At 37.5% G+C, this 26,621-nt stretch overlaps 1 protein-coding gene across 15 annotated transcripts in view; it reads right to left on the reverse strand.

The window, feature by feature from the left end:
- Nucleotides 1-7,682: 7,682 nt before the first annotated feature.
- MECOM (MDS1 and EVI1 complex locus) overlaps nucleotides 7,683-26,621 on the reverse strand; it is a 543,555-nt gene continuing 524,616 nt past the window's right edge. For 13 of the 15 annotated variants that reach the window (XM_045088070.1, XM_045088071.1, XM_045088072.1 and 10 more), the window contains 7 exons: nucleotides 25,435-25,601; nucleotides 24,287-24,364; nucleotides 20,183-20,352; nucleotides 17,838-17,982; nucleotides 13,907-14,143; nucleotides 12,887-13,070; nucleotides 7,683-9,262 (listed from right to left, as the gene is read on the reverse strand). In XM_045088070.1, the coding sequence (XP_044944005.1) occupies nucleotides 9,128-9,262; nucleotides 12,887-13,070; nucleotides 13,907-14,143; nucleotides 17,838-17,982; nucleotides 20,183-20,352; nucleotides 24,287-24,364; nucleotides 25,435-25,601 (1,116 nt within the window). In that variant the 3' untranslated portion in view covers nucleotides 7,683-9,127. The remainder of the gene's footprint in view (nucleotides 9,263-12,886; nucleotides 13,071-13,906; nucleotides 14,144-17,837; nucleotides 17,983-20,182; nucleotides 20,353-24,286; nucleotides 24,365-25,434; nucleotides 25,602-26,621) is intronic. The other 2 variants (XM_004756523.3, XM_045088076.1) reach the window with 2 other exon arrangements.

The raw sequence follows: 26,621 nt of genomic DNA on the forward strand, positions 1-26,621 counted from the left end.
TTTTTTACCCTACTGTCATCTCTTCAGAAAATATCCCCTCCCCTTGCTACCACAGAGAAAAGGATCAATTCACTAATTCACAATAATACTGACTGAAATCACTTAATATGTCCCTGCTTCTAGAAAAATCCAGTTTATCTTAGGTGAAAAGAATGTGACTGTTCCAGAGCAGGATGACTTCAATGGTGGTGGTGAGGAGATATTTTTTGACAAAGTCATGACACTAGCCGGCCTCCTGCTAGTCTTGTTAATTTTGCTTCTTTGGTAAAATCTCTGATTCTTTGTTCTTCTGATGTATATATCTTGACTTAAATATACTGCTGCCTATAAAAGATGATTGGAAGAAGCCAAAATTTATCTTGCAAAGCAATAATGTAGAAAAAGCATTAGAAGTCAATTCTACCTTCTGAGATGTCAAATTGGAGCAAGGTTTTGATGCAAGATGCTTTTGACCACTTCTTTCTTGCCTATATGAGGTCAACACCATTCAGTTGGTTAAAAGAGCCCAATTTCTGATGAGTAGCTAGAACCCCAAATTAAAATGTAATAAACATAAATCAATATATGGGAAATAGCTACTGTAACTCTAATTTTAGTATGTGTAATAACTTTATTACCTTGAAGATATTTTTATATTGTTAATTACACATAAAAACGTGTTCAAATAAGGTCCAGAACCTAGGGCATGGAGTCAATTTGGGCATATTTGGAGGTAATCTAACACTTGAGCTCATTAAAAAACCCTTGACTTAAGCTTCCTTGTTGGACATCAGGATTTTATCCCATGGTGCTCATACTCTACTCCTTACTGAGACAACAGTTCACACTATAGTATTCCAGAAAGCGGTGGGTTTGGACTTGAAATCAGCTGTGTGACCTCGGACCTTGGATAAAACCATCATTACTATTCATAGGTCTTACTGTTGTCATTTGCATAGTCAACAGGTTGGCCTCAATCAGCTCGCAATTGTCCATTTGAAAAACACCTTCCTCACTCTCTCGGTTAAGACCGTTTTTTCTTGTTTTTCTCTTTATACTATTTACTTAATTTGGAAGAAATTTTTTTGCTTGTATATTAAAATAATGTTTCTCTTATTTAAAAAGTAACACATGCTTACTTTTAGATAATGTAAAAATGAAAATAAGCAAAAAAAAAGAAGACAAATAAAATTCATCCATAATTCTACCAGCTAGCAAAATGTGACAGAATATATCTTCTAGCCAATTGTAACTTACTGTTCATTTAATATGTAAGCACTTTCTGTCCTATTTTGTCCTTTTACTTAACCATAGTCATGCAGGCACAGCAGAATTTACTTCAGCAAGTCTCTTTTGTTTGACCTCTATGCTGATAATCATTTTTAATTATTAATGTTTTCATGAACATCCATGTGTACAAATATGAGTGTGTAATGCTAACTAGCTTCTTAGGATGAATTCTTAGAATTGAGAGTCTCTTAATCGGGAGGTATATTTAAAAAAGTGAGTTTTTAATTTTTATTTATTTTTTTATTTTTAAAGATTTTATTTATTTATTTGACAGACAGAGATTACAAGTAGGCAGAGAGGCAGGCAGAGGCGGAGAGAGGAGGAAGCAGGCTCGCCGCTGAGCAGAGAACCCGACGCGGGAGTCAATTCCAGAATACTGAGATCATGACCTGAGCTGAAGGCAGAGGCTTAAGCCACTGAGCCATCCAGGTGCCCCAAATGTGTGGTTTTTAAACATAAAAGTTAATTCTTTCTTCTTGAAAGCATTAAAATAAAACTATACACCATAAAAAGTAATTTTTTTCCACTCCAATTTTAGAGGTAACCACTGATACTGGTTTGATATACACCCTTTTGGTCAACTCATTTATTTGATCATTAATTACATAAAATGTGTAGAATAGTCACAATGTGTCATAATCTGTACTAACTACTTGGGATATAGCATTGATCAAAGTGGACATAGTATATCATGGATATACATACAGTTCAAACTGTAACAGGTGCATGAAATCTGTCGTAAATGCTTTGATGAGCTACTACAACAGGACTGGTCCTTTACATTCACAGGTGGAGGGAAGTAGAAGGTAGCAGAGAAAGTATCTCTCAAAAAGGAGCAGAGATAAGTTAAAATCTGAAGAGTAAATTAGTTTAATCAACTAAGAATGGGCAGGTGGTAGTGGATCTGGATGGAGAGAGAAACAAGAGGTCGAATTCCAAGTTCGCAGACTGCCGTGTGTGAAGTCCTCGAAAATGAAATTGAACTTGCTGACCGAGAGTGGTTTCAGGCAAGTGGGGCAAGACTAGAGAGGTAGGCACAAACTAGGTCATGGAGGGCCCTGGAGGCCATGTTGATATGCTGATATCCATTCTAAAACCAACGAGAAGTTAGCAGAGGAATTCTCCACTAATCTAGTATATCTGCTCAGTTTAGCTGGTCCTATATCAGATATGGCCTATTAGTAGTCAGCCCCAGTCCCACTGTTCCTCTGTATTGTGGGCTGGATGCTGGAAAAGCTCCTTCACCAGCTGGCTTCTAGTGAGGTGGATGGAAGGCTCTGGGAGCAGTTGAGAAGGCAGCAGGAAGAGTGACTCCCTGAGTAGCAGCACCAGGGTTTCAGTGCCAACAGTGGAGGGGCAGTAGGAGCTACCATGGCCGTGCCTCCATGACTCTGGAGAGTGTGGGGAGGGGCGGGCCACTTCCTGGTCTCTGGTTTATCTTCTAGTCTTCCTTTTCCTCCTCAGAACTTCCAATTCTTTCTATGTAACCGTTTGCTTTGAATCCTTCTCTGCTTTAAATATTTAAACTGATTTCTGATTTCCTTTCTAGACATTGATTAACTGGCTGCTTTTGATTCAAACACTTCAGTTTCTTACTGAGCACAACAACTCATACATCCCATAGAAGTTTGAAAATTCTCTTATGAATCAGTCTGCTTAAATTCTCGTTAACCCATGTCTACTTGGCTACAATTTTATTGCCAATCTTTTTTTTTCCCCCAAGATTTTATTTATTTATTTGAGAGAGAGAGAGACAGAGTGAGAGACAACATGAGAGGGGAGGTCAGAGGGAGAAGCAGACTCCCCGTGGAGGTGGGAGTCTGATGGGGGACCATCCCAGGACTCCAGGATCATGACCTGAGCCAAATGCAGCCATTTAACCAACTGAGCCACCCAGGTGCCCCCCCGCTTTTTGAAGATTTTATTTATTTATTTGACAGAGACACACAGCAAGAGAGGGAACACAAGCAGGGAGAGTGTGAGAGGGAGAAGGTGGCTTCCTGTGGAGTAGGGAGCCCAATGTGGGGCTCGATCCCAGGACCCTGAATCATGACCTGAGCCCAAGGCAGACGATTAATAACTGAGCACCCAGGCACCCCTTTTATTGCCAATCTTAGCAGAATTGTCAGGAGGAGTCATGATGGAAGCATTAAAAGTATGAACACACAGACACTCTAACAAAGATCTTTACATCAAGAATTTTCTGGAACAATAATTCCTGTGAGAATTGTAGGTCTTTCGATTTCTGGAACAGTCCTAATTTTGTACATGCTATCAGGTCACCCCTCTGATGACCCTTAAAATTACCAAATCCTGTGTCCTTCCCTGAAAGTCTTGATCCTTACATATTACGTTCCTTATGTTTTCCTATCATCAAGTGGCATGAAGATGCTTTGTTTTTGACATCCATCATTCATTCCCACTTCTCTGTGAGGAGCTTCTCAATTTAGTTATACAGAAACTAGCCTTTAGTGCCCTACCTTTAGAGACATTTAATGGTGCTCTTGGTCAAGGGTTTGCAGGTCAAGGGTTTGCAGGAGGGCCAGTTTCATGGTCTATCACTAGAGTTTTAATCTAGACTAGACACAGGGTGACAAGTAAGACTGAACATAGTGGTAGTTGATCCATCCTGCTGATGACAGCCTAAGAGGTGTCCCATGGGCTCCTGCTATTGCCTGCTCACTGGTTCTGGATTATGTCCTACTCCTAATTCCCCAGCTTGCTCTCTAATTGTTATGAGCTCTCCTATATCCCTCTGGTAATTTGCTTCTCTGCTTGAGTTAAATAGAATTAGGTTCTTTCAGCTTAAAGAATCATGTGGATAGAGTAGGATTTTATTTTGTTTTCTTTTTTATTAAGTGAACTATACTTAACATAAAAATTATTTTCTTAGCCCTCTTGAAGCTATAATTGAGCAGTGGCAAGTGCATTCACAGTATTTTGTAACCAATCTCCACAACTCTTACCTTGCAGAACTGAAACTCTGTATCAATGAAACAGCTCTCTATGCCTTCCCGCCCCCAGCCACCGGCAATCACCATTCTACTCTATTTGACGATTCTAGATGCTTCAGATGGGTGGAATCAAATAGTGTCTTTTTGTGACTAGCTTATTTTACCTAGCATCATATCCTCAAGGTTTATCCATGTTACAACATATGTCAGAATTTCCTTCTTGTTTGAGACTGAATAATATTCCACTCTGTGGCTACAACACATTTTGTTTCTTTATCCATCAATAGACATCTGGGCTGCTTGCACTCTTCAGCTCCTGTGAACGATGCTACCGTGAACATGAGTGTACAAATATCTCATTGAGACCCTGCTTTGAACTCCTTTTGGGAATCTACCCAGAAGTGGAATTACTGGATCATAGGGTAGTTCTATTTATAACTGTTTGAGGCCTTCCGCACTGCTGTCTAGAGTGCCCACACCAATTCACATTCTCACCAACAGTGCACAAAGGGTCCAATTTCTCCACCCTCTCACCAGTCTTCATTATTTTCAGTATTTTTTTTTTAATAGTAGCCATCCTACATCCTTTTTCTAAATAAATGTTGCACCAAGGACAGCCTCTTATATTCAGAAATGGGTTCTGTGAAATATAATGGACAATTAAATCCCAGCCTAAGTGTCTGGGGGAAGAGCTGGCTGTCTCTCCAAATTTTTCTTTTCTTGCTTTTTTCTTTGGCTCTCCAAACTTCTTAACTTCACTTGCTTCTGCATTTGCTTTCTCTCATGATGAGTCTGCTAACCATTTTAGAAGGGGCTTAATTCATTCCATGTTAATAATTTCAAAATGTAGGTTTGGGGTAAAAATTTTTTTTTTTCCCCAAAAGAGTAAGGAGGAAACTCAAGCCACCTGCTATGAATTTGCAAACAAGATTACAAAGGCTCTTCTCTCATTAAAGAAGCATTTAGGATCTTTCAAAAAAGCACTGGTATTGCTGGTTCTGACTTGAGATAACCTGAATAGAAAAAGCTTGGAACCCAGTGCTTGGCACTCACCTTTCAAACTCTTTACAGCCAAGACTCAGACGCCTAAAAGTCTCCCGGGCACATTTGCATCTCTGTCAGCTTTACTCTCTGTGGGCACATTTCTTTGATTTGGAACATTCCTTTTTGGACTTTCGTTAGCTGTGCCTAAATCAGGAGGCCTGAGACTCTTGGCTAAGAGTGGGCTAAGGAGTCAGACACCGCTGGAATGTCAGCCAGCCAGTTCCCAGCTGGGTCACTTTGAGCGAGGTTCTTAAACTCTCTGAGCTCCGGTTTCCTCATCTGTGAAACAAGAGGAACGCTGCCTGTACTGTAATGACTAACGGAGGTCATAGATGGGTCCGTCCCCAGCTGGACACTGACAGAGCAGGCAATTAAAAAAGTGAATAAATCATTTATTCTGTACAGAAATAAGGCGGGTTGATGGACATTATCTGAAAATAAAAATATGAAGGTGCTTACTCCTTGAAGATGCTTTAACTCTCCTTAAATTTTTCGAGAGCTCTCAACAATTACACTGAAAACTTATGTTTTCGAAGGGCTGAGCTTTAGTTTTCAAAGATACATATTTGTTCAAGAAATATCTTTTAACATTTTTTTCCTAGAAAACACATCTACTTCTGTGGAGTCTGGAGTACATTTCTGTCATATCCTAAGATTTTTTCTCTTACCAGAGTGTCTATGTTTGGGTGTCTGTAGATACACATATGCATACACACATGGGTAGATAAAGGCATATATTATGTTTCCTGAATGACAACCATGAAAATTATAAAATGCTTTGCTTGGGCAGAACTCTTACCAAATCTTTCCAAAAATACATTTTGGTTTTTGGACACTCACAGAAACCCAAAGCAGTAGCAGCAGAAGCAAGTATCATGACCCCGGTTTCCTAGATGAGATTTTGAGAGGTATGTGACTGGCCCGAGACCTCGAAGCCAGTGGAGCGGCAGAGCCAGAACTCAGACCCAGGCCTTGGGTTTCCAAATTCAATAGTGTCTCCACCATATCTCACCAGTCCCCACAGAGGTCCGTGGTGGAGGACTGCTGGCAGAAAGAATGGAAAAACTGCAGAAACGTAAGGCTTGAAAGCCTTTTTGGAATTCGGAGGGACTGAGTATTAGCAAACAACTGAAATGTCATGCTCAAAACCTAGCAAGAATTTAGTAGCATTGAGAGTATTCAAGCTGCTGCAGAATTTATAGGTACATTCTTTAAAAGAAAGAAAAATGTACTGCATGTTTCAGATCCCCATTATGTCCCCAATATTAGTCTTCTCCTTGATAGGTCAGATTTATATTTTATGTAGATTTCCTGAATGTTTTCTCTTAATACACACTTTCTATTAAAAATAATCAATATTTATACCCTATATTTTTAATTCCTATACTACTGACATTTAGAGAGAATGTGAGGAGATTCTCTTTGTATCTGGCAGTGTGGCTAAGAATAAGTAAATGAAGAGATTAGTTTTATTTATTATAATTATTATTATTTCTATGGGTCATAGTTATTCTTCAATGTGTCATAATTATTTATTCTTCAGGTCTTGTTAAAACCTCTATACTCAGCCAACACTGAAATTTCCATATTCTAAAAACAATCAACATTATATTTAAGGAGTAGAAAGAATTCATAATTGCTCCCCAACCAGAGAATTTATCATATGGAAATATCATTTCTCACATTTCACATATGTACATATACGAACATAAAAAATCTGTATGTACATATATGAACATAAAAAATCAATTTTGTGCATGAAAATTAAAATTCCACTGCTTGATTAGTGAATATCAGAAAGCTTAAATCTTCAATAAAATTGAAATAGTTGAAGAAATTATAGTACATCAAACCTGATGGAACATGGGGCAACTGCTAAATTATCTATCTGAAGAATTTTTGTCACAGTAAATAAAGAAAACACAACATCATGTCTATACTCTGATTATAACTATAAAAATGATATTTTGCATGTGGACAAAGACTTAGAAGGAATATAAAAAAGTTAAAGGGTTGGGTATTTTTTTTTTTTTTTGGTCTTACGAATCAGTGAACAGTTAATGTAATTAAAAACAAAAATTGAAATCAGAACAACTTTTAGGATGCACTATATAAAGTTGAGTAGAAAAACAGGAGGGTACTCTCTATACTAACTATACTTACACCACGTCCAGGACCCTGTGGCATCGCACGTGAGCCCTGACTTTGTGCCGCACAGAGAAAATTCAGAAGAATGGGCCAGAGTCCCAATTTCCTGTGGTTCAAGGTCTATCCCTATGTCATCTCAAAACAATACACACATGTTTGACATTCCATGTATCTATCAGGGCATCAAGTTCCCAGACATCATATCTTTAAATCACTGGATCCCTAAAATTGCACAAGAAGGAAAAATATCACACAGTGGAAAAAATAACCAGTTTTGTAAGTCTTTATTTTTTTAGTTGCTCCTCCCATAGTAATGCACTGAAAGGCATAACAGTTTATATTGTACAAAGCATTTGAAGAAAGTACCTCAACTTGCCGATTATTTCAAAATGAGATTACAAACAAAAGAAAAGGAAAACAAATCTGGTTCTTCAATAAAGGGCAAAATAACTGAATACAGTCTGTTATTTACTTCTCTCTTTTAACATAAGGTCTGGAACACTTCATTTTACAAATAGGATTAACATGAACATAACATCGCACAAGCTTGCAGACGACCAGCATAAAATATGGGGTACAGTTTTTAATCAGAAGAATCATGCTTTCATGAAAGAAATTATAATCGTTTATACAATTGAATCGATTTCAGTATTACAAAAACTAAGTTGCATCTATTCATATTTAGCTCATTAAGAAGGAAAACAAAACAACAACAAAAAAGGAATGTTAAGAAAAGCCAAACACCATTTGGCACTCCCATACACAGGTCGAGTCACCTTGGTCCTTGCAATTCAGAAAGGGGCGTGCCTCAGACGTCAGAAAGTAGTGGCTGACTGGAACAGTGCTATTATAATCAACGAAAAATAGTTTGCCAACAAATAAATACATGATACACACAACACACACAAAAATTAAACATTAAAAAACAGTGACATGATTGTCTAAAATTAAGATGTTATTACAAGGATTTGGCAAACATTCTATTAGTGTAGTGGTGCAGCGGGACTGGTGATGAACAGGTTACTTCACTGACTTAACCTCTTTGAGCGCTGGAACTTCCATAGTTTACAATATACACATACCCTTTTTCCCTAGTTTTACACAATGTACTTAAGAAGGCAAAAGTTAAGGGGGAACGAGGACTCCCTGTTATCAGTTTCTATAATAATCGAGTGTGCATTTCATCCAACTACTTCCATCTTCAAAGGGTTAAATTACATAAAACTTTAACAAAGAAAAAAAATCATATCTGTAATTAAAAGCAACTGTTCCCAATCATGTGGCAGGTGATCTTGTACAAAAGAGAATTCAGTTTCTACGGAGTGTTCATTCGTGTCAATGCCGCCATCCCCACAGCCCTCGCGCCCGCCCACAGCCCAGAGCAGGGTGGACCAGGACGCCTCCTGCCCGCAAGTTGCTCATTCTCACGGAATCACGTTAAGTTGCATTGACCTTCCAGAAGTCAGCAGCTGCCTTTGCTGTGCAAAACAAAATATCGAGAATAAATAGTTTCTTTTTTCTTTCTTTTCCTCTCTTTTTCTTTCTTTCTTTTTTTTTTTTTTTTTTAAGCATTCAGTTTAAGGTCACCAGACTTTAAATGAGTGACCCTTCAGGTTTCTAAGGCATTCTGCTCAGCAGTCTTTTAAATAGTCCTAGATGAAAGAGCCATGCTACTGTTGGACTTGGTCCCACTCTGGTCGACCTTGGTAATGTCATACGTGGCTTATGGACTGGATGGCACTGGATTCCGCTGCAGCCCTTGCCATACTGTGCCACACATTGGAAGAACTATGGGATGCAGAATGGAGTGACTCCTTGTCGGACAATGACAACATCATAGCATATGCCTGGGGTAAAAAGGAGAGACTCAGTAAGTGGCACTGAAAAACATCACTTTTAATTCAAAGAATATTCTTGGGGGAATGGGACTCAGAGTTAGGAGCATCCCTCATGGATGTGTTTGGAAAACCATGGGCTTCTTTTTGTCATCGTAACGATGTGGTGTTACTGCTGGTCTTCAGTGCCTGGGGATCACAAAAGTACATGTCCTACAGGACCAAAAAAAAAAAAAAAAAAAGAATTGTCCAACCGAAAATGTCAAGTGTCTCCATTGAGAAACACGAGTCCTCCCCCTACCCAGCATAAATATGTCATCCAGCCACTGTTTGTGCACCTGTTCAAGCCACCAAAAATATTATTGTGTGCTTACGATCGAAACTGCAACGATGAAGGGGACATAGACCTGCTTTGATGGCACTGGGGTCTAGTAGAGGACACCTTCCCATCGACTCCTGCACTTTATAACTGAGAGGGTTAGCGCTGACGGTGACACAGCTTGCCCTGAGTCACTCAAATAGACAGTGGAGAGGCAGAAGCACAAGTGATTTCTGCCCAACTTTTAATCCAGTGTCCTTTCTCTGGTTTCCCTCCATGTTTCAAATATTCAAAGTTGACTACCCAAAACCTTGCAAGCTCAGGTAGATCAAGTCAGCTTTACTGAAAAATAAAATACAACACAAGACCCAACAATGTTCTGACCAACTTGAATGCCAGTGTCTGCCAAGCAGAAGGTACATGGCAGTGCTCTCTGAAGAAGTGCTCTTTCTTCCTTATTATCATGTCAATTCTAAGTAACTGTTCCAGAGAATCTCCCATTTGCTGCCAAGTAAAATAGTCAAATGAAATGTTTGGTCTTGACTTGTGAGTGAACTTTTCACTGTTGATTTGCTATTGTTGGTCTCATCCACTGCTAAACTTGCCTGTCAAAAATGCTGCTGCAGTGGGATCATTAAAGTCCTGCCAAAGACATTCCACTGTCTGTAAACAAAGACCAAATGCCTCTGTTGTTAAGCAGAATTTCATCTCTGAGAGTCATGCCGAGACATGTGGCCAATCTGTGGTTTTTTCCGTAATCATGGCATTCAGTTAGAAAATCTGCTCTTGTAGGCTGATTCTGATTTGCTGGGTCATTGCTCTCAATGTATACATTTGACTTTTATGTATGCAATTTACCTTCTGGACCTCTACAAAATCTCAACAGACATATAACAAAAAACTCTTAAGCATCTACTCTACACCAGGCACTGTGCTAGGTCCTAGGGAATCAATGACAAGTAATATACAGTCCCTGTTCTTTTAAGAGTTTTATTTTAAGAGTTTAAAATATGAGCAAGGTGAGCACTAAACTCATTGAACTTTTTATTAAGTACCCGCTTTTAGATATCAAGATAAAGAGTATTCTGTAATGGCTTTAACAAAGCCTATTCCAATATTTGGAAAAATGAAAGGAAACTTAGAGAAAACTTTGGGTTCCTGGCTTCTAAATGACCTTTATTCAATAGCTGTGTGATCTTGGGGAAGTTCCTTTACCTTTCAAGGTCACTTTTCTCCTACCAAATGGGGATCATAATAACAAAAACTTGTCTCAAAGGGCTGTGAAGGAATTATAAGCATTAACTAACATAGATTGCTGGATATAAAAACTACCTATTGTCATGAAATTAATTTTTAGGATAGGAATTTTCAAAGAGGTGACTATGCAGAATGCAGCCACTGTTGTATTGTTCAGCTATCTTGGATTCAATCACTATAAAAATCAGAGAAAATATATCAATGTTTTGAGTAAGTCATCTATCTCTATTCAGATTCTAGAAAATGGAAAATATAGAATACTTGCCTTTTGGTAATCAAGTAAAATACACATTTTCATGTACAAAGATCCACTCCTTGAACATCACTGACAGTGAATAACAATTGAATGAATGAATAAAAAGTCTCATGAAATAAAGTTAGTTTGCAAAAAGGCCTGACCATATTTAAACTGATATATACGGCGTGATCAAGTAACATGAAAAATACAACACACTAGCATTTTTTGTGATGGTAATTGTTAGTCCAGCTAGGCAGGGACTTTATGTCACAATGCTGGTACTGAAATAGATCACATCTATAATCTCTGGGTTCTTGACCTTTCTGTTTTCAATCACTCTGGACAGCTTCAGGAATTTTTAGGTACTGTGTCTTATAAGCATTTTGGTGGAATAATTAAAAGAAATGAAATGAAAAGGAAAGGAAAGGAGAAAAAAGGAAAGGAAAAGAAAGGAAAGAAAGCCTGCATCCTCTGATATGTCTCCGATCAATTAGGAAGGAAGAATGGGATACCAAGGGTTTAAAAAAATACTCACTACCTCTGATGGTTATGTCCAAGTAAAAATGAGATGTCTACTCTGGCTAATTTATTGTTAATGTGGGGAACTGGAAAATTAATATTTATCCCCACTGAATCATATACCAGGGAGAGACCTTAGATATGGCCTCTAGTCACCCCACTTTACAATGAAGAAGTGGCACCCACAGTCTTGATGTGATGTTCTTAAGTTCATGAAGCTAGAAGCTCTGAGGGTAAGGAGCTGCCTCTACTTCAATGCAAAACGAACATTCCTTTTGCCTATTATTATCTTACATGATATCTTCAATTTTTACTGAATTGACTGAGAGTTAAGAATTTACATGATCCCACTAGCACGATGTTTTTCGCACCTTAGTTGAGATACGACCACATTTGCTGCTAAGAGCAAATGGCTAAGGCCAAAACATCTCAGCCAAATCGGAAAGCATTTCTAAATGTACGAGCCAATGCAGTCACGTGGTTTGATATGTCAGGCCACCACCAAAGTGGGCTCACCTTCAATTAGACCAAAGTGACCAACAAATATGGTAATAACGGGAAGCTTCTTTTCTTCTTCTTCTTTGTGATTAACCCAAATGAATTGAACAATGTGATTGAGTAGGGATGTCAGCAGAAAGTACTGACTTCCTTTATTCTGTGATAAAGAACTGAGGCTCTTTTAATTGGTATTTATGGATCCTTAAATGGATTTATTTTTGTTTCCACAGTGCTGATAGAATGCCGTAGAACCCAATAAATGTACTATTCATTCATTCATTCATTCAATTAAAAATAAATTGGTTTTCTTTCCAGCTCTGCCAGTAAGATGCTACAGACTTCGGGCAACTCATTTCATCTCTGATCCTCAGTTTAATAGTTTTATATCCTAGATGCTATAAATTAGATGACTTGTTAATTTACTAATATAATAAGGGACCAAAGTCTGGAAATACACTTAGGTTGACAAGAATTACAGATGTAAACTAATTAAAAAATCCCTCCGAAGTCATACAGAAATAGGTGCAAACATTACGGACTACCTCTACAGAACTGAAAGAATTGCAGTCAGGCAAAAGCTACTGGAGGACAAGGTTTGTCATGGAAGCATCTGTGCGGAGGGCAGCCATGTTCATGGCTGTGCTGGGGAACCATCTTGGATTCGGTCATAGGGTCAAGGTAGGAAAGTTTTGAGTCAAGCAACTGAACTTGTTCAGACTCTATAGCACTGCCCAGAGAGACTATCTGCCTTTTGATGCCCAAGGCACCATGTCGCCATGACGCTGTGCTGCAGGAGAACATGTACCTGTGATTTGGACTTTCTGTGTAACGGCTGTTTAAGTTCCTCCGGCACATGGGAAGCACTAAAAGAAGACAGCTCAGCTTCAGTATATTGATTATCTTCCAGTTTCCTCATTTTGAGGCTATCTGTGAAGTGCCTTATATGATCTAGAGCAGAAAGTCCAGTTTTATATTCTTCCTCTTTATACCTAAAATGAACCAATGGGAAAGCACAGAGGGTTTTTTCTTTCTTTCTCAGTTTGTTATCCAACCAAATCACTTTTCATGTGAATCCATACAGCTGTCAAACTTTGTATTATATTTGCAGTATCAAGAAGCATGCATCCATTACTGGGTTCTTTAAAGTGTCTACACATACTGTATCTTAAAAGCATGTTTGTTTTAAGATTCTTCATAACCAAAGCAAATGTAGATAAGAGGTAAAGGCAATGGTGTGGAATCAGCAATGCGGTGGAGGCACAATTTATAGTTTATAATGTCCATTTAAAATAAAGCCAGTCATGATAAGACTTAGTGAGCACCCACTCTCCATATGAAAATAGAATATTCTTATAAATTTAACTACTTGGTTCATTTTTTTCCCATTAAAAACCTACCTGTACAGTTTACATATCAAATTAAGTGATACTGATCTCCCTAATATTGGATTAATAACATACAAGATTTTTTAATGAATTAGATAATATTGCCATCTCTATTTTTCTTTGGGTTTTACAGTACAGTCTACGTAAATGATTGGGTACTCATCTAATTTTCATTTATTCTTCTCATCTCAGGTTAATCAGGGTTCCACAGACACCAATGCATTTCTAATCTTGTGGATTATGATGGCTACCTTGTTTTCACCCATCCAAAATGAATCCACCAAATACAGTTTTCTAATTCAAATGTATTTTTTATGATTCAATGCTCATCAACTGCCATGGCCTGAAATATTGCCCTAATGGAAAAACAGAGCAGAGAGACTTGCAAGCATATGTGTATCTACGCCTACTTATTTACTAATGTCACCCCAGGTACTCACCTCACTGGGGACGTTTTGCAACTCATCTCCAGGGTGCTGGCATCTTCATAGTCATCCTCAGGGTTTCCTTCATGTAAATTGCTTGTCCCTGGTTCTTTCCCCGTTTTTCCAGTAATATCGTTGTCATCATCCTCCTCATCTAACAGCACCTCATCTTCTACTTCTTCATCATCCAGTAAATCTGAATTTTGGCTGGTCACCAAAGCTTTCTCATCCTTAAAATGACTGCCGTTCATTCTTTCAAAAGCATAAAAAAGAAACAGGTCCCATTATTGGTTTCATTTGTAAACGTGCAGCTGGCTCTCTTCTCATGTCTTCCCAAAAATAGTTCAGGATTTTCAGCACTTCTACAGGCAATTTTTATTGTTTATGCTTTATGGCAACCATGGAAAGTAATGTTACTTCACAAATGAGAGAATGAAGAAAACAATAATTGGGTGATTATTCAGAGGATAAATGGGGCTTCTGGCAGAGCTAGAAAAACTGTCTCAGGCTCCTATTCCTTATCCGACCTTTGCCTGATAAATGATACTGTTATATATGATATAAAAAGCCTACATATGTCTTCTCTACATAATGTTACCTAATTACCATATAAGTGCCCACCATTTAAAATAATAGTTTTCTGGAAAATTCATATCCCTGAACAACACTGACAAAAACTTCAACACAGACACCTAGAGTGAATCAAGGAGTTCAAAGAAAATGTTAAGAGAGCTGTCAGGGAACACGCGGTATTTGATATTTCTAGGTGACATTTGTGGTGTATGCCACTTAGACATCCTGCTCAAGCTTGGAAATGATGGAGAGCTCACTTATTTTTACTGTATTCAAACTATCCTCAATGGTCTGAATGTAACAAAGTTCCCTGTTTCTCAAAAGAACATCAGGGTGGGCAATTATCTAAAAATGCAATTGCGCGATTATCTTTTGAATCTTACTTAGCATGCATGTCTCATGTGATACAAAAGAAGAATATTTTATTCTAAAAGTCCTTTGCAATTCTTTAGTTTGTGGTTGTAAGGATTATAGTATGTGATTTAAATGTGAAATTACAAAAAAGTGTTTAATTACAAAGAAGTCCCAATTTGATACATTTGAGAGCATCTATAAAAGCAGGACAAATTTCTCAGGCTTTAAAATAAACAGAAAGAACATATAAATTGAAGGGCGCCTGGGTGGCTCAGTCAGTTTAGCACGCCTGGCCCTTGGTTTCAGCTCAGGACATGATCTCAGAGTTTGAGACATGGAGCACCATGTCAGGCTCCACACTCAGCTCAGAGTCTGCTTGTCTCTCTCCTTCCCCCCGCTTGTGCTCTATCTAAAATACATAAATAAAATCTTAAAAATATATAAATATGTATAACTGAATTTTAGTTTCATTGTAATATTTAAAAGTCAAAATTAACTTAGTTCCAGATTAATTACAAATGCTTTGAACTACAGAGTATGTCCTCCTAATCTCCTCTTTTTAAATATATGTGACCAGGGAAATTAAGGCACTTCCCCTAAGTTCAGAAAGCTTGTTGAAATTTAAGTTATTGCTACAGAAATGTGGGCTATTCGCATTTAACAGAACTATTTTTCAGATTATAGGAGATCAGGTATCAGCAATGTAATCCATCACTTTCCCATGTTAAAAAAAAAAGAGATAATTAAATACTTAGATTTTCTGGGGTAAATAAATAAACAAAACAAAACAACGTTGGGTGTGACAGATGCACACAGTAAAAATCTTAAAAACAGTTGTATTATCATTATTAATGTTTTTATACAGCCAATCTCTTAACCACTTTTATCAAAGAATGATTAAAACGTGTTTTGCACAGACATAAATTATTAGTTTCCAGATACACTGCCAACTTGTTAGCTTGAATGGATTGAAACTGTTATTTTTTTTAAATGAAAGAAAAAGTAAAAGAACAAAAGAATGCATGGATGAAAACCAAAAGTAATAAAGCCAACATGATTAAGAAAACCTATTTGTTAATTATGCTTTCAAATGTGGCAATTTATGGGGGATAAATTATTCTTCAAAAGTAGCCCCGATAGGAGTTGAGGGGGGGGAAGTTAAATGACTCAATCTTCTTACTTCTGTGCTGTTTGGACATGTTGAAGCCAGATGTCGCAGCTATATGTGGGCTCACAAATCTCCAAGAAAGGGCTAGAAAGTCTGAAAAGGCATCTCAGAACCCAAATGGTGGTTTTTGTTCAACATTTCTTTTGTGTCATGTAAATGTTGTTATCAAAATGTAAGGCACTACTTACACACTACTTTGTATTTCTGAACATATGCTCATCTCACTCCCTCCATCCTCTGCCTTTCACACACATACACACACACACATACACACACACACACACACACACTTGGGCAAGCAGAGGAAAAGATACGTCCAACTGCACAAAGTCATAGCTTTTATCAGACTTCTTAGAATTTGGGAAGGGTCATGTAAAAGCAGATCTTCTCTCTTTTTTCCCCTAAATAAGTTGAAGAAAAGAGGTTCTTCTGTTATATAATTTTATCTGGGGAATTCTATATATAATTTTATCTGGGGAAATAATGTTTATGTGAACTTTGGCTTAATGTAAAAACTACCTTAAATAATTATTTGAATTTTAATAATATCAAAAAACAGAGGACACTAACAATAATACTTGTGTGATGAAAAGTAACGGAGCTTTCAAGAACTATTTCATTTGACATTAAAATTGACTACGCAGCATCCTAACTGAATAGGCTCTTGGATAGTTATGTTAAAAAAAATCTAGTTCTCAATATCAGATATTTAATTATAACTTAGAGATAAGAAGAATTAAATCTGGTAGTTTTGATAAAATAATGTTTCATTAACATCATATAAAATATAAATATTAGGTAAGTATTTATTATTATCAGCAGCATTAAAAGTTTTTCTCTAGGAATGAAGCCATATATGCTTGAGGTTGATAATGATAAGAGGTAAGCAAGGCACCAGGTCACTAAAAACAGAGATGATCACACCCACTGAAACAAACATGCCAGAATTAAATGCATATCCACCTGAGAGAGCCCATAGGTAGTGACAGAATCATACCAAGAAGTCTCAACTGCTTTTTAGGTAAAAGTTATTTAAATGATATTCAATAGGTATGTTATATACAGATATGTATATATATACACACACACCTTTTATATATATGTGTGTGTGTGTATATACACATATATATACACATACACACACATATGTACATCTAGTTATATTATCTGTAATATACACATGATATATAATAGTAGTCACAGCTGAATCAACTGAATCCCTGTGGTGGCTTTCCTTTTTGCTTGGTAAGTTTTGATAAAATAGTCTAATTAGTTATCAAGAACAGCAGAACAGAATGGTGGTAAAAGCATAGGCTCTGAAACCAGATGGCCCAGGTTGAATCCCATTTATTAATTACTTATGTGCCCTCTGGCAAGTTATTTAACCTGTGATGTCTCCATTCCTTCACTGATAAAATTACATAGTAATAGTAGCTGCCTCATAGGGCTATTATAATTAAATTAATTCATACACACAAAGCGCTTTGAAGAGCATTTAGTATTTAATCTGTACTAAAGAAATGCCAGCCACCACTGGTAGAAGTTTCAGTGTGTCACAAAAGTGAGCACAGCAAATCTATTTGGAACATACTTATTTCAGAAATCAGAGCGTTTAAAAAGGAAAAACTCAGGGCACCTGGGTGGCTCAGTGGGTTAAAGCCTCTGCTTTCGGCTCAGGTCATGGTCTCAGGATCCTGGGATCGAGACCCGCATTGGGCTCTCTGCTCAGCGGGGAGCCTGCTTCCTCTTCTCTCTCTCTCTGCCTGCCTCTCTGCCTACTTGTGATCTCTGTCTGTCAAATGAATAAATAAAAAATCTTTAAAAAAAAAAAAAGGCAAAACTCAGCTTTACCTCTCTTCTGTGTTCCTGGGAGACTGGCCGCTGTGGTTGCTATTCCCAATGAAATTGCGGATTTCTGTGAAGTAAGCATCTTCTTTGTCATCGAGAATGGCACCTGTACTTTCCAGCTCAGAATGAGGCGACGATGTTGCCGTACCTGGGGGTAGAGAGTCTTTTGAGGAAAAGACTACTATTGATATGAACAACTTATTTTGAACCTCATTCCTTCTTCATTTGATCAGTGTTTCCTAAAACAGGCTCTTTGGAATATTAATAATGTTAACTTCAGGAGGCCAACATCTTCCCAAATTACCACACGCCTGCTGATGAAAGTACCTTGGGGAATATTCTGAACCACTGAAGTCATGTGGCACAGTCTCCCAGAGATGTTTCTCCCACAGCTTCCTTCCATTTCCACTATGACAAGAGGAGATTTTCACTCATAAAATGAGGAAATGGGGTGAAGCAAATTATAAAGAAGCCCCAAATAGATTCCTCCAGAAGAAACTATATACTCATTCCTGGTTGCAGTCAATATGTATTTATTGCTCCTGTGCTAAAGCACATTACCAAATAAAGACTGAAAACGTGCCAAAAATTCTGTATTCTGATTTGGTGGGTGAGGCAGTGAGTAGACTTAGCACACCAGCCCAGAAACTGAGGTGGGACAGCATTAAAAGGACAATATGGGATCTGCTCATTCTAAGATGATTTTCAGCTTCCTTAACTATAAAGCTAGAATCAGAATACCTTCTCACAGGATGTTTGTGAGGTTTTTATAAATTTACACAACTATAAACACCTTATATGTGGTCAAATTTACATCAACACTTACTTTCCCGCAAGGTAACTACAATCTCACAGTTCATCCTAATAGTCCAGATAACCAAGATAAGAGGGGAGAACAGCTCTCAGCTGAATAAAGTTATCTCGGGTAACAAGTATTGAACTTAGACATGTTACATTTTTAACTCATTTAATTATTTTCCAAATGCTTTTGATTATGGGCACCTGAGTGGCTCAGTTGGTTAAGGAGCCAGTTCTTTACTTCAGCTCAGGTCATGATCTTGGGGTCCTGGGATCAAGCCCCACATCGGGCTCTTTTCTCAGTGGGGAGTCTGCTTGAGCTTCTCTCTCTCCCTCTGCCCCTCCCTCTGCCTCTCTGGAATAAATAAATCTTTAAAAGAACAAAACAAAAACAGCATACTTTTGATTAGAAAAATTATGGGAAAATGCCGTAAGGGTGCACGTGGTTGGAATGTGTGGCCAGTTTAGACTTCGACTGCTTTATACTTCCGTCTCTAAAATCTGGTATCTTGAGACCACAGTCATTTGACTTTGGAAAATAAACAGAGGAAAATAAACAGTAATACAGTTCTATGTAGTAGCCCTCCAAGATTGTAACCCATGTGCCTGTGTACAAGGGGAGAAGGATTAATAATAAAATAATTTCCTTAAGTAAAAATAGCTATTTTGTACAACTTCAACATTTTCCTGCTTTTAAAATCTCTTTTCCTGAACCCATTGCTTGCTCCTTCCCTTGCTCCCAAGGCATTTTCTTGATTCTCTTGAAACAAATTATAGCCACACGGTGTGGCTCCAAACACATATACCAGTTGGCAAATACCAATTAATGATTTATTATCTAACTCTTAGAAGCCAAAGGCAAAGGCAAGAAAAACTACCATCTCTTCTGCTAGCTATGTGCTGGCAAGTCTGACTTAAGGGAAAGCTAGGGATTTTTGGCCACTTTTAACTCAATTCTATATCAGAATTTATGACCCAAACCACACGCCACTGTCATTTGCTATGGGTTGCTCTGATCATGTCAACAATCTTCCATCACGAATCTCTGAAGTTACCCTGGGGATATTCTCTGAAATGTAGGGACCTCTGCAAACACAGCCATGGTTTCTAAGCTAATATTCAGAGCACAATATTCTGGGGCTGCCACTTTGGAAACATTGCCATGCCCGGAGTCCCCATTTTGCACCAATATGCAGAAAGATTTCTCCCTGCAATTTAGGAAATCCTGATTTATAACTCTCCTAGGAGATTGAGTCATGGTTCTCTTTGTTTGAGATTACCCATAATTGAGATGAATCCAGGAGAATAAGAAAACAATCCAAATAAGGTCCTGAGTTGTATATTATTCACCTATCACGGCACTCTATAATTTAAGGGAAACATGCTGCAAATTTTAGGTTCTGTTTCTGGTGTCAAAGCGAAAGGAGAGAAGAAAGATCATAATTATCTCTTTTTTAAGAAGTATAGTTGTCATACAATATTATTCATGATTATCTTTTAAAATAAGAAAACTGAGCCATCTTCTCCTCCTAACACAACGGATTACCTACCAGACATGTTCCCATTCTCATGTTTCTTTAGGTGTCTGTCCAAGTTGGTTTGTTGACCGAAACACCTATCACATAAGTGACACTTGAAGGGCTTCTCCTTATTGTGGATGTTACGAACGTGTCTCTGCAAGTTGGAAGAGATGCTAAAGGATCTGTCACAGTATTTGCATCTGAAAAATAAGCACAAAAAAAATATTTGCAAGCAAATCAAAAGATATTTCTCAAGACACGTAAGCCAGATATCCAAAATGATCACCCATAAAACATTTTAGAGAAAATGAAAAAGAAGAACACTATTTCCACAGCCAAGATTTCAATTCCAATAGACTTTGATTCCATTAAAGATTTTCATGACTTTACGAAAAACCATAATAAAGTATCAACAATTTGATTGGTTCCAAATTTATTAGGGTCATCAGTTTTCATGTTTTCAATAAACCTCACAGAATTAAGGACATTAAGAAATAGTAGCGTGGTTTTACCTTCTACTTAGGACAATACCAATAAATCCTTTGTAAACAAACAAGAAACAAATTCACGTATTCTTCAAATTAAGTAAAAGATCACTCTTAAATTCAAAATTGCAGAGTCAGATTGAACAGTTTCTTGGTAGATTCACTTTCTCAACTGATAAACCTAAAGGAACTTCCATTATCTTCTCAAAAAGAGCAGTAAAGAATCCAAACCTTTAAAAACTGAGCCCACACCAGACAATAAAATTTTCATAATCTGTAGTGATTACAAGCCCCCAGAGCCTTTACTCTAATAAACTTTAAACTGTATCTTTTAAAAGACTTATTTATTTATTTGAGAGAGAGACTGTGTAAGAATGGGGAGGGGCTGAGAAAGAAGGAGAGAAGCAGACTCCCCACTGATCAGGGAGTGGGCTGCAGGGCTCAATCCCAGGACATTGGGATCATGACCTGAATGGAAACCAAGGATCAGACACTTAACCCACTGAGTCACCCGGGTACCCCCACCTTTGAACTGTTAAAAAAGAAAGTAAAAGTAGAACTAAATTCTACTTTTGGAATAAAATAAAGTCTTCATTATCTCTGCTCTTCTTATTCCCCCCAACTTTCCATTTCTGTTTTTACAGAGTTTGTGGCATTTCTGAACCAGGTTGGTTTTCCAGGAAAACACTTATTATTGGTTGGCTAATTGTTTCTGCCTTCCATGTGATTAAAAAAAATCACAAGTTATTATGAAGTTCTCCTTTAAACATATATAAAAACGTATCCTCCTGACTCCATACACCCCCCAGTTCTTTTTTTTTTCCTTTTTCACCCTCTAGTTCTTACGGATAAAGAAGAAAAGTGACAATTTATGGGGTAGTCTCCTTTGGCATTTTAAAGTAAAGACTGCATTATTCGTTTGGGTGGCTTTTTTGTATGTGTGTTCTTAAAAAAAAAAAAAAAGAAGAAGAAAAAAAAAAGAGCTTTCTCTAGATGACTTTTAAGTGAAAATTTTTAACCTAGCAGCCAATCTTGAACTTCTTCTTCCATATGTGAAGGGTCCTTCTCCCACTTCTGAACATAGACTCAGTGGTTCGAGTGCTCTACATCAGAAATCACCCCATTCCACTCGAAGTGTTTGGGTTTCTACGGCTGTCTTTACGTGATGCCAGAAGTCTAGTTAGTTCAGTGGGGAAAATAAATCTGTTAAACTAGTTACTTTGGCATAGTATCAATAAACCAACTCAAGGACTGATTTCATTTTTCCCCCTTAAAAAACTGTCCTGGCATGATGAGGCTCCTCAACTTTACTCACTTACAATATTAATTTAAAAATGCGTGAGACCCCACATTCATAGTAGTTGTGTTATTTTAGCCTCTGCCTTTGAAAAATATATATATATGAGTCATGGCCTCCTCTGCAATAACTCTGTGGACTCCCAAGGCCCACTACAATGAGAATAATGATACAATTAGCACAATTGTGCTGTACTGAGCAGAACAACCTCAAAAACGCTACTAGAGAAAACTTATATTCCCATCAAACATTTTTCACTCAAAACATTTTCTATGAACATCATGAATTAGAGAGATTTTGCCTTTGACACACTTCCAGCTTTCTGCTCGTATGCAAAGGGGCTCTTCCAAATCTAATAGACATCATCTACACTAATACAGATAAAATCAGCCAATAAGAACACTCTACACAAAAATCATCTGCTATTTTTGTAGCTTTCCTCTGCTAATGTCTTGGCCAAAAGTTTTGAGTGCTACTGAATAATAAAAAAAAAAAAAAAAAATCATCGCTTTCTGCTCCAATAAATTAGTTAGGGTAGTTAGGAGTCTAAGTTTCTAAAAATTCTTAAAATGAATACATATATCATGACCAATACACTCATTAAGAATTTGGATGTAAACACAAGGGTCATGGGAGCCTTTGAGATTATGGTGTGAGATAAAAACTCTGACATGGGAGCTCCAAATCTGGGTTTTAATTCTGGATCTTTTAATACCAGGCTTTACAGAAGGCAATTAACATCTGTGCATCTGAATTTCTTCACTTGTAAAACAGAGGAGCTAGACAAAAAATTGTTTAAGATCTCTAGCTATGCCAAAATTCTGGCCTGTGTTTTTAAAAATAAACATACCATTTATGGAGTAGACTAAAACCACTGAATTCGAGTACAGAGCAAAATGAGCACAATATAGTCGAGACCAGATCCTTGGCCATAATAAAATGTAAGTGCTGAAATCTTTCCTTCACTGAAGCAGAATTCCTGCGATCTGAAATTTTTCTCAAAAAGGGAAATCACCTAACAATTTCCATTTTTATATCTCTCTGAGATTTATTCTATAAAGTCCATTCTATTAAAGTAGAAGTATCATTTCTGACTAGTAATTTATAAAACATGTAGGAAAGAAAGAATTTAAGAAAACATTTTATTATTTGCTGAGCTTAAGTCCCTCCAGTTTTCTCCTAAAATGTCAATTCTTTTCAAATGAGCATTCATTGATCTGCCCACTTTCTTTTTTCTTATATGTAAGAAAGTCTTTGAAACCTGAAAAATAATTTATTTTAATGGAAAGAGAGAGAATGCAGACAAAAATAATCTTAAGTATATGCACTGCATCAGAATTTCAAGGCAGAATGAAATCACAATGTGACTTAAGGTAAATCACATTTATTCTTTAAAAAATATTTACAACCATGTAGCACTATATGCAAAGCATTGCACATAAAACAATGTAGATTTTATTTTAAAACTGAAGAGGATCTGGATAATTTTCATTCTTTAGTAAACAATAATATTAAAGTTAGACACATGTCCCATGTGTCACGTGGCTGATTTTGACATTTAACAGAATAAGCCAAGAGACAGTTTAGAAATTGTTGGTAGAATTTCCCCTCTTCCTATAACTAGTCTATTTCATCTTTTCTGCTCCTACTTCCTTACCGTCTCCCACTTCTCCAGGTTTAAGGTCTACTCCTTAAACCTCCTAATGGGACCTGGGGACACATATGTAGCTACACCGGGGAAATAAAGTTACACACCGCTTGTTAACTCCTCACAGAGATTAAAGACTTGAGAAAGAGAGGCTGCAATGTTCTGATTACTGTCAATTAATACTGCACCAATTATTGAGGAGAGAGAGCATTAAATAGTTTTTTAAATGGGGGTACCTGGTGGCTCAGTTGAGCGTCTGACTCTTGATTTTAGCTCAGGTCATGATCTCAGGGTGGTGGGAACGAGCCCCGTGTCAGGTTCTGTGCTAGGCATGGAACCTGCTTAATTAGATTTTCTTTCTCTCTCCCCCTCTGCCTCTCCCCACCCCATACTCTCTCTCACTAAAACAATAATAATGGTCTTTAAAAAGCTAACATTTCTTAAATGCTTATTCTATGCTAGATCTAGATCTAGACCCTAGGTCTAGATCCTGCTAGACCTTTTCAACTGAGATGTCCAAAGCCTTGATTTAAAAAATTAGAACTCTTATACCTTTTATCCTAGCTACTAGTCGTTCCTCTTTGACTCAAAATTGCAAGGACATACAGACATGCACTAAATAGCCTCCTTTAAAATTATGGCAATACATCCACTCTAATTACTATAGCATTTACCAAGGTATTTAGTAAAAATCATTGTCAAACCTGTAAGGCTGCTCTCCTGTGTGGGTTCTCAAGTGCCGTGTTAAGTTCGCAGACCTTGGAAAAATCTTGCCACAGTATCTGTTATGAAAGATGTTTATAAGAGAAAGTCAGCACAATCGACTTTATTTCACTCAAGCTGCGTAGAAGCCAGATGCTGATTCCTGATTTAATTAATCTTACATGGAACTCACATGTCTTTGGTATTTAAAATTTGCAACAAAGCCATTCTATAGATATAAATAACTCCACTAATAAAGGCTGCATTATGAGATCTGGTTGAATTTGCTCATGCATAAGCAAGCACTTTATGAAAATAGACTTTAGTTTTGATGACCCCCATACGCCTCTTTTATTAACTCTGTATCTTTACAGTCACAAAACTGAACCAGACAAGGGGATAAAAAATGACAAGAGTCTGTGATTCTGGGCTGATGTAAACAGATTTCAAATGTTTCAACTCATTTTACATGTTAGCCGCAGTGACAACTCGGTACATTGAGTGGTATCAGATCAGACAAGATTCGAAGACCCCATCCATCAAGGTATGTTCCTATAAAAGCTTTTCTGGAAAGAAAGTGACACATTTTCCAAAGAGCAGATAAATTGATATGCCTGAGTCAGATGCCACAAATTTCCGAAGACAATTCAGAAATTATAAGCACAAATTATTGAACGGAAGAAAAAAAGAAAAAAAGCAAGCTTTACTGTATTACTGATGGGTAACAAGAAACTTATTAACTAGCTTTCTTCACTTATCGACCCTATTCGTCCTTTGTTAATGGCCTTATTCTTCAATGCCATGACAATTAATAAATGTATGCTCGAAGACAGTAGTATTATACCTTTGGATGAAAATAATTAACTGTGAAAGAAAATTCATAAATATCAAAGTGAAACAAGTATTTGGACTCTTTCCAACCTCATTTATCACAACCAAATGGCCTGTGTTAAAATTCTCATTTAATAATAATTTTTTAAAACCACTATTTTTATATCTCCCTAAATAAAGAGTACTTTGAAGTGCTGGAGATCTATCATGGTCACGATTAATCATCCAATCAAGAATAATTTCCAAAACAAACAGCAGGGCCTTTTGCAATCAGAGGGGAGACTTGGGGAAAGCGGGCTGTCACGGGCCCTGCGGTCACCTGCAGGTGTAGCGTTCTTTCCCTTTCCGAAGGAGGTTCTCCGGCAGGGCATTGGGAGGCGCTCTGAAGTTGAACATGGAGGGAACTGACTGCAGAAGTTCACTGGCCTCCGGTTTCAGGGCACTGAAGCTCTCCAGCTTCTCCGCCATGTTCTCAATAGCTGACATCTGAAAGGTAAGAGTACAAGACCGTGAAGGACAAGTCCGATGTCTGTTCTTCCATAATCATCTCTAGCAAACCAAGAAATCGTTAAGAAAGGGGAAGCATCACATCAGCTGACCACGGTGGACGGGAGAAAAAGGCTGCAGTGTCCCAAAAATAGACAGACAATGAGAGGACTTGTTGACTTAGGAAATAACAAAGGTAGAGAACCATGCTTATAGAATGCTGGGTGAACTTCTTCAAAAGACCTTGGTTAGGCCATTTTGTCATAATTTGATATAGACCCGAGCAATGAAATACATGAGCGATAATAAAGCTTTTTTATTAAATTAAGAGACAACATTACCATTACATTATACATTATACTATACACTACACATTAGTGAACTGCACATTCACGGAGAGATCCCGCATGCCTTGCCTTGGTAATAAAAACCATAGGAAGCATGGCACTCCACATAAAGAATTCATAGCACCAAACACATCAAAGTTTCAGCTGTGTTCCAAAGTTACAGCTTAAGCCAAATGTGTGTAGTGTAGAAAGAAAAAAATTAAGGCGGAAGAGGTGTTTCGTCCAAGACTAGGTTAACTTAATATCTGGATATACTACGATTTTAAGTGGGATCATATACAAGGAATTTTGAAGAAATATTACTTTGTTCCGAGCAAAGACTGAGTTGAAATGACAGTTCATGATACATTATCATGACTTCATGTTATAGAACTTGGCACAGGCATTATAAGGGGAGTAGTTAGCCTAACCACACTCTTAGAGAAATAATCTTAAAACACTATCCTGCCTAATTCTTCCCCTCAAACAACCTAATTTATTTTGCTTATAATCTTCACGCTTCTGTCCACCTGCACATACATCTGACAGTCACAATCGGAGGGTGGCATTTCCTTTGAAAGCCAGCTTGATCCTTACCATTCTCAGTTAGAAGGGCTCTCCCCTTTCCTTCAACTCTCCCAAAATGTTAAGTTTCCTTAGTGCTCATATTTTATTTGGAAGCTGCTTACTACTG

The sequence above is a fragment of the Mustela putorius genome, unplaced genomic scaffold (genome assembly GCF_011764305.1).
Source record: "Mustela putorius furo isolate JIRA1106 unplaced genomic scaffold, ASM1176430v1.1 tig00003834_pilon_pilon_pilon, whole genome shotgun sequence".
NCBI lineage: Eukaryota > Metazoa > Chordata > Mammalia > Carnivora > Mustelidae > Mustela > Mustela putorius.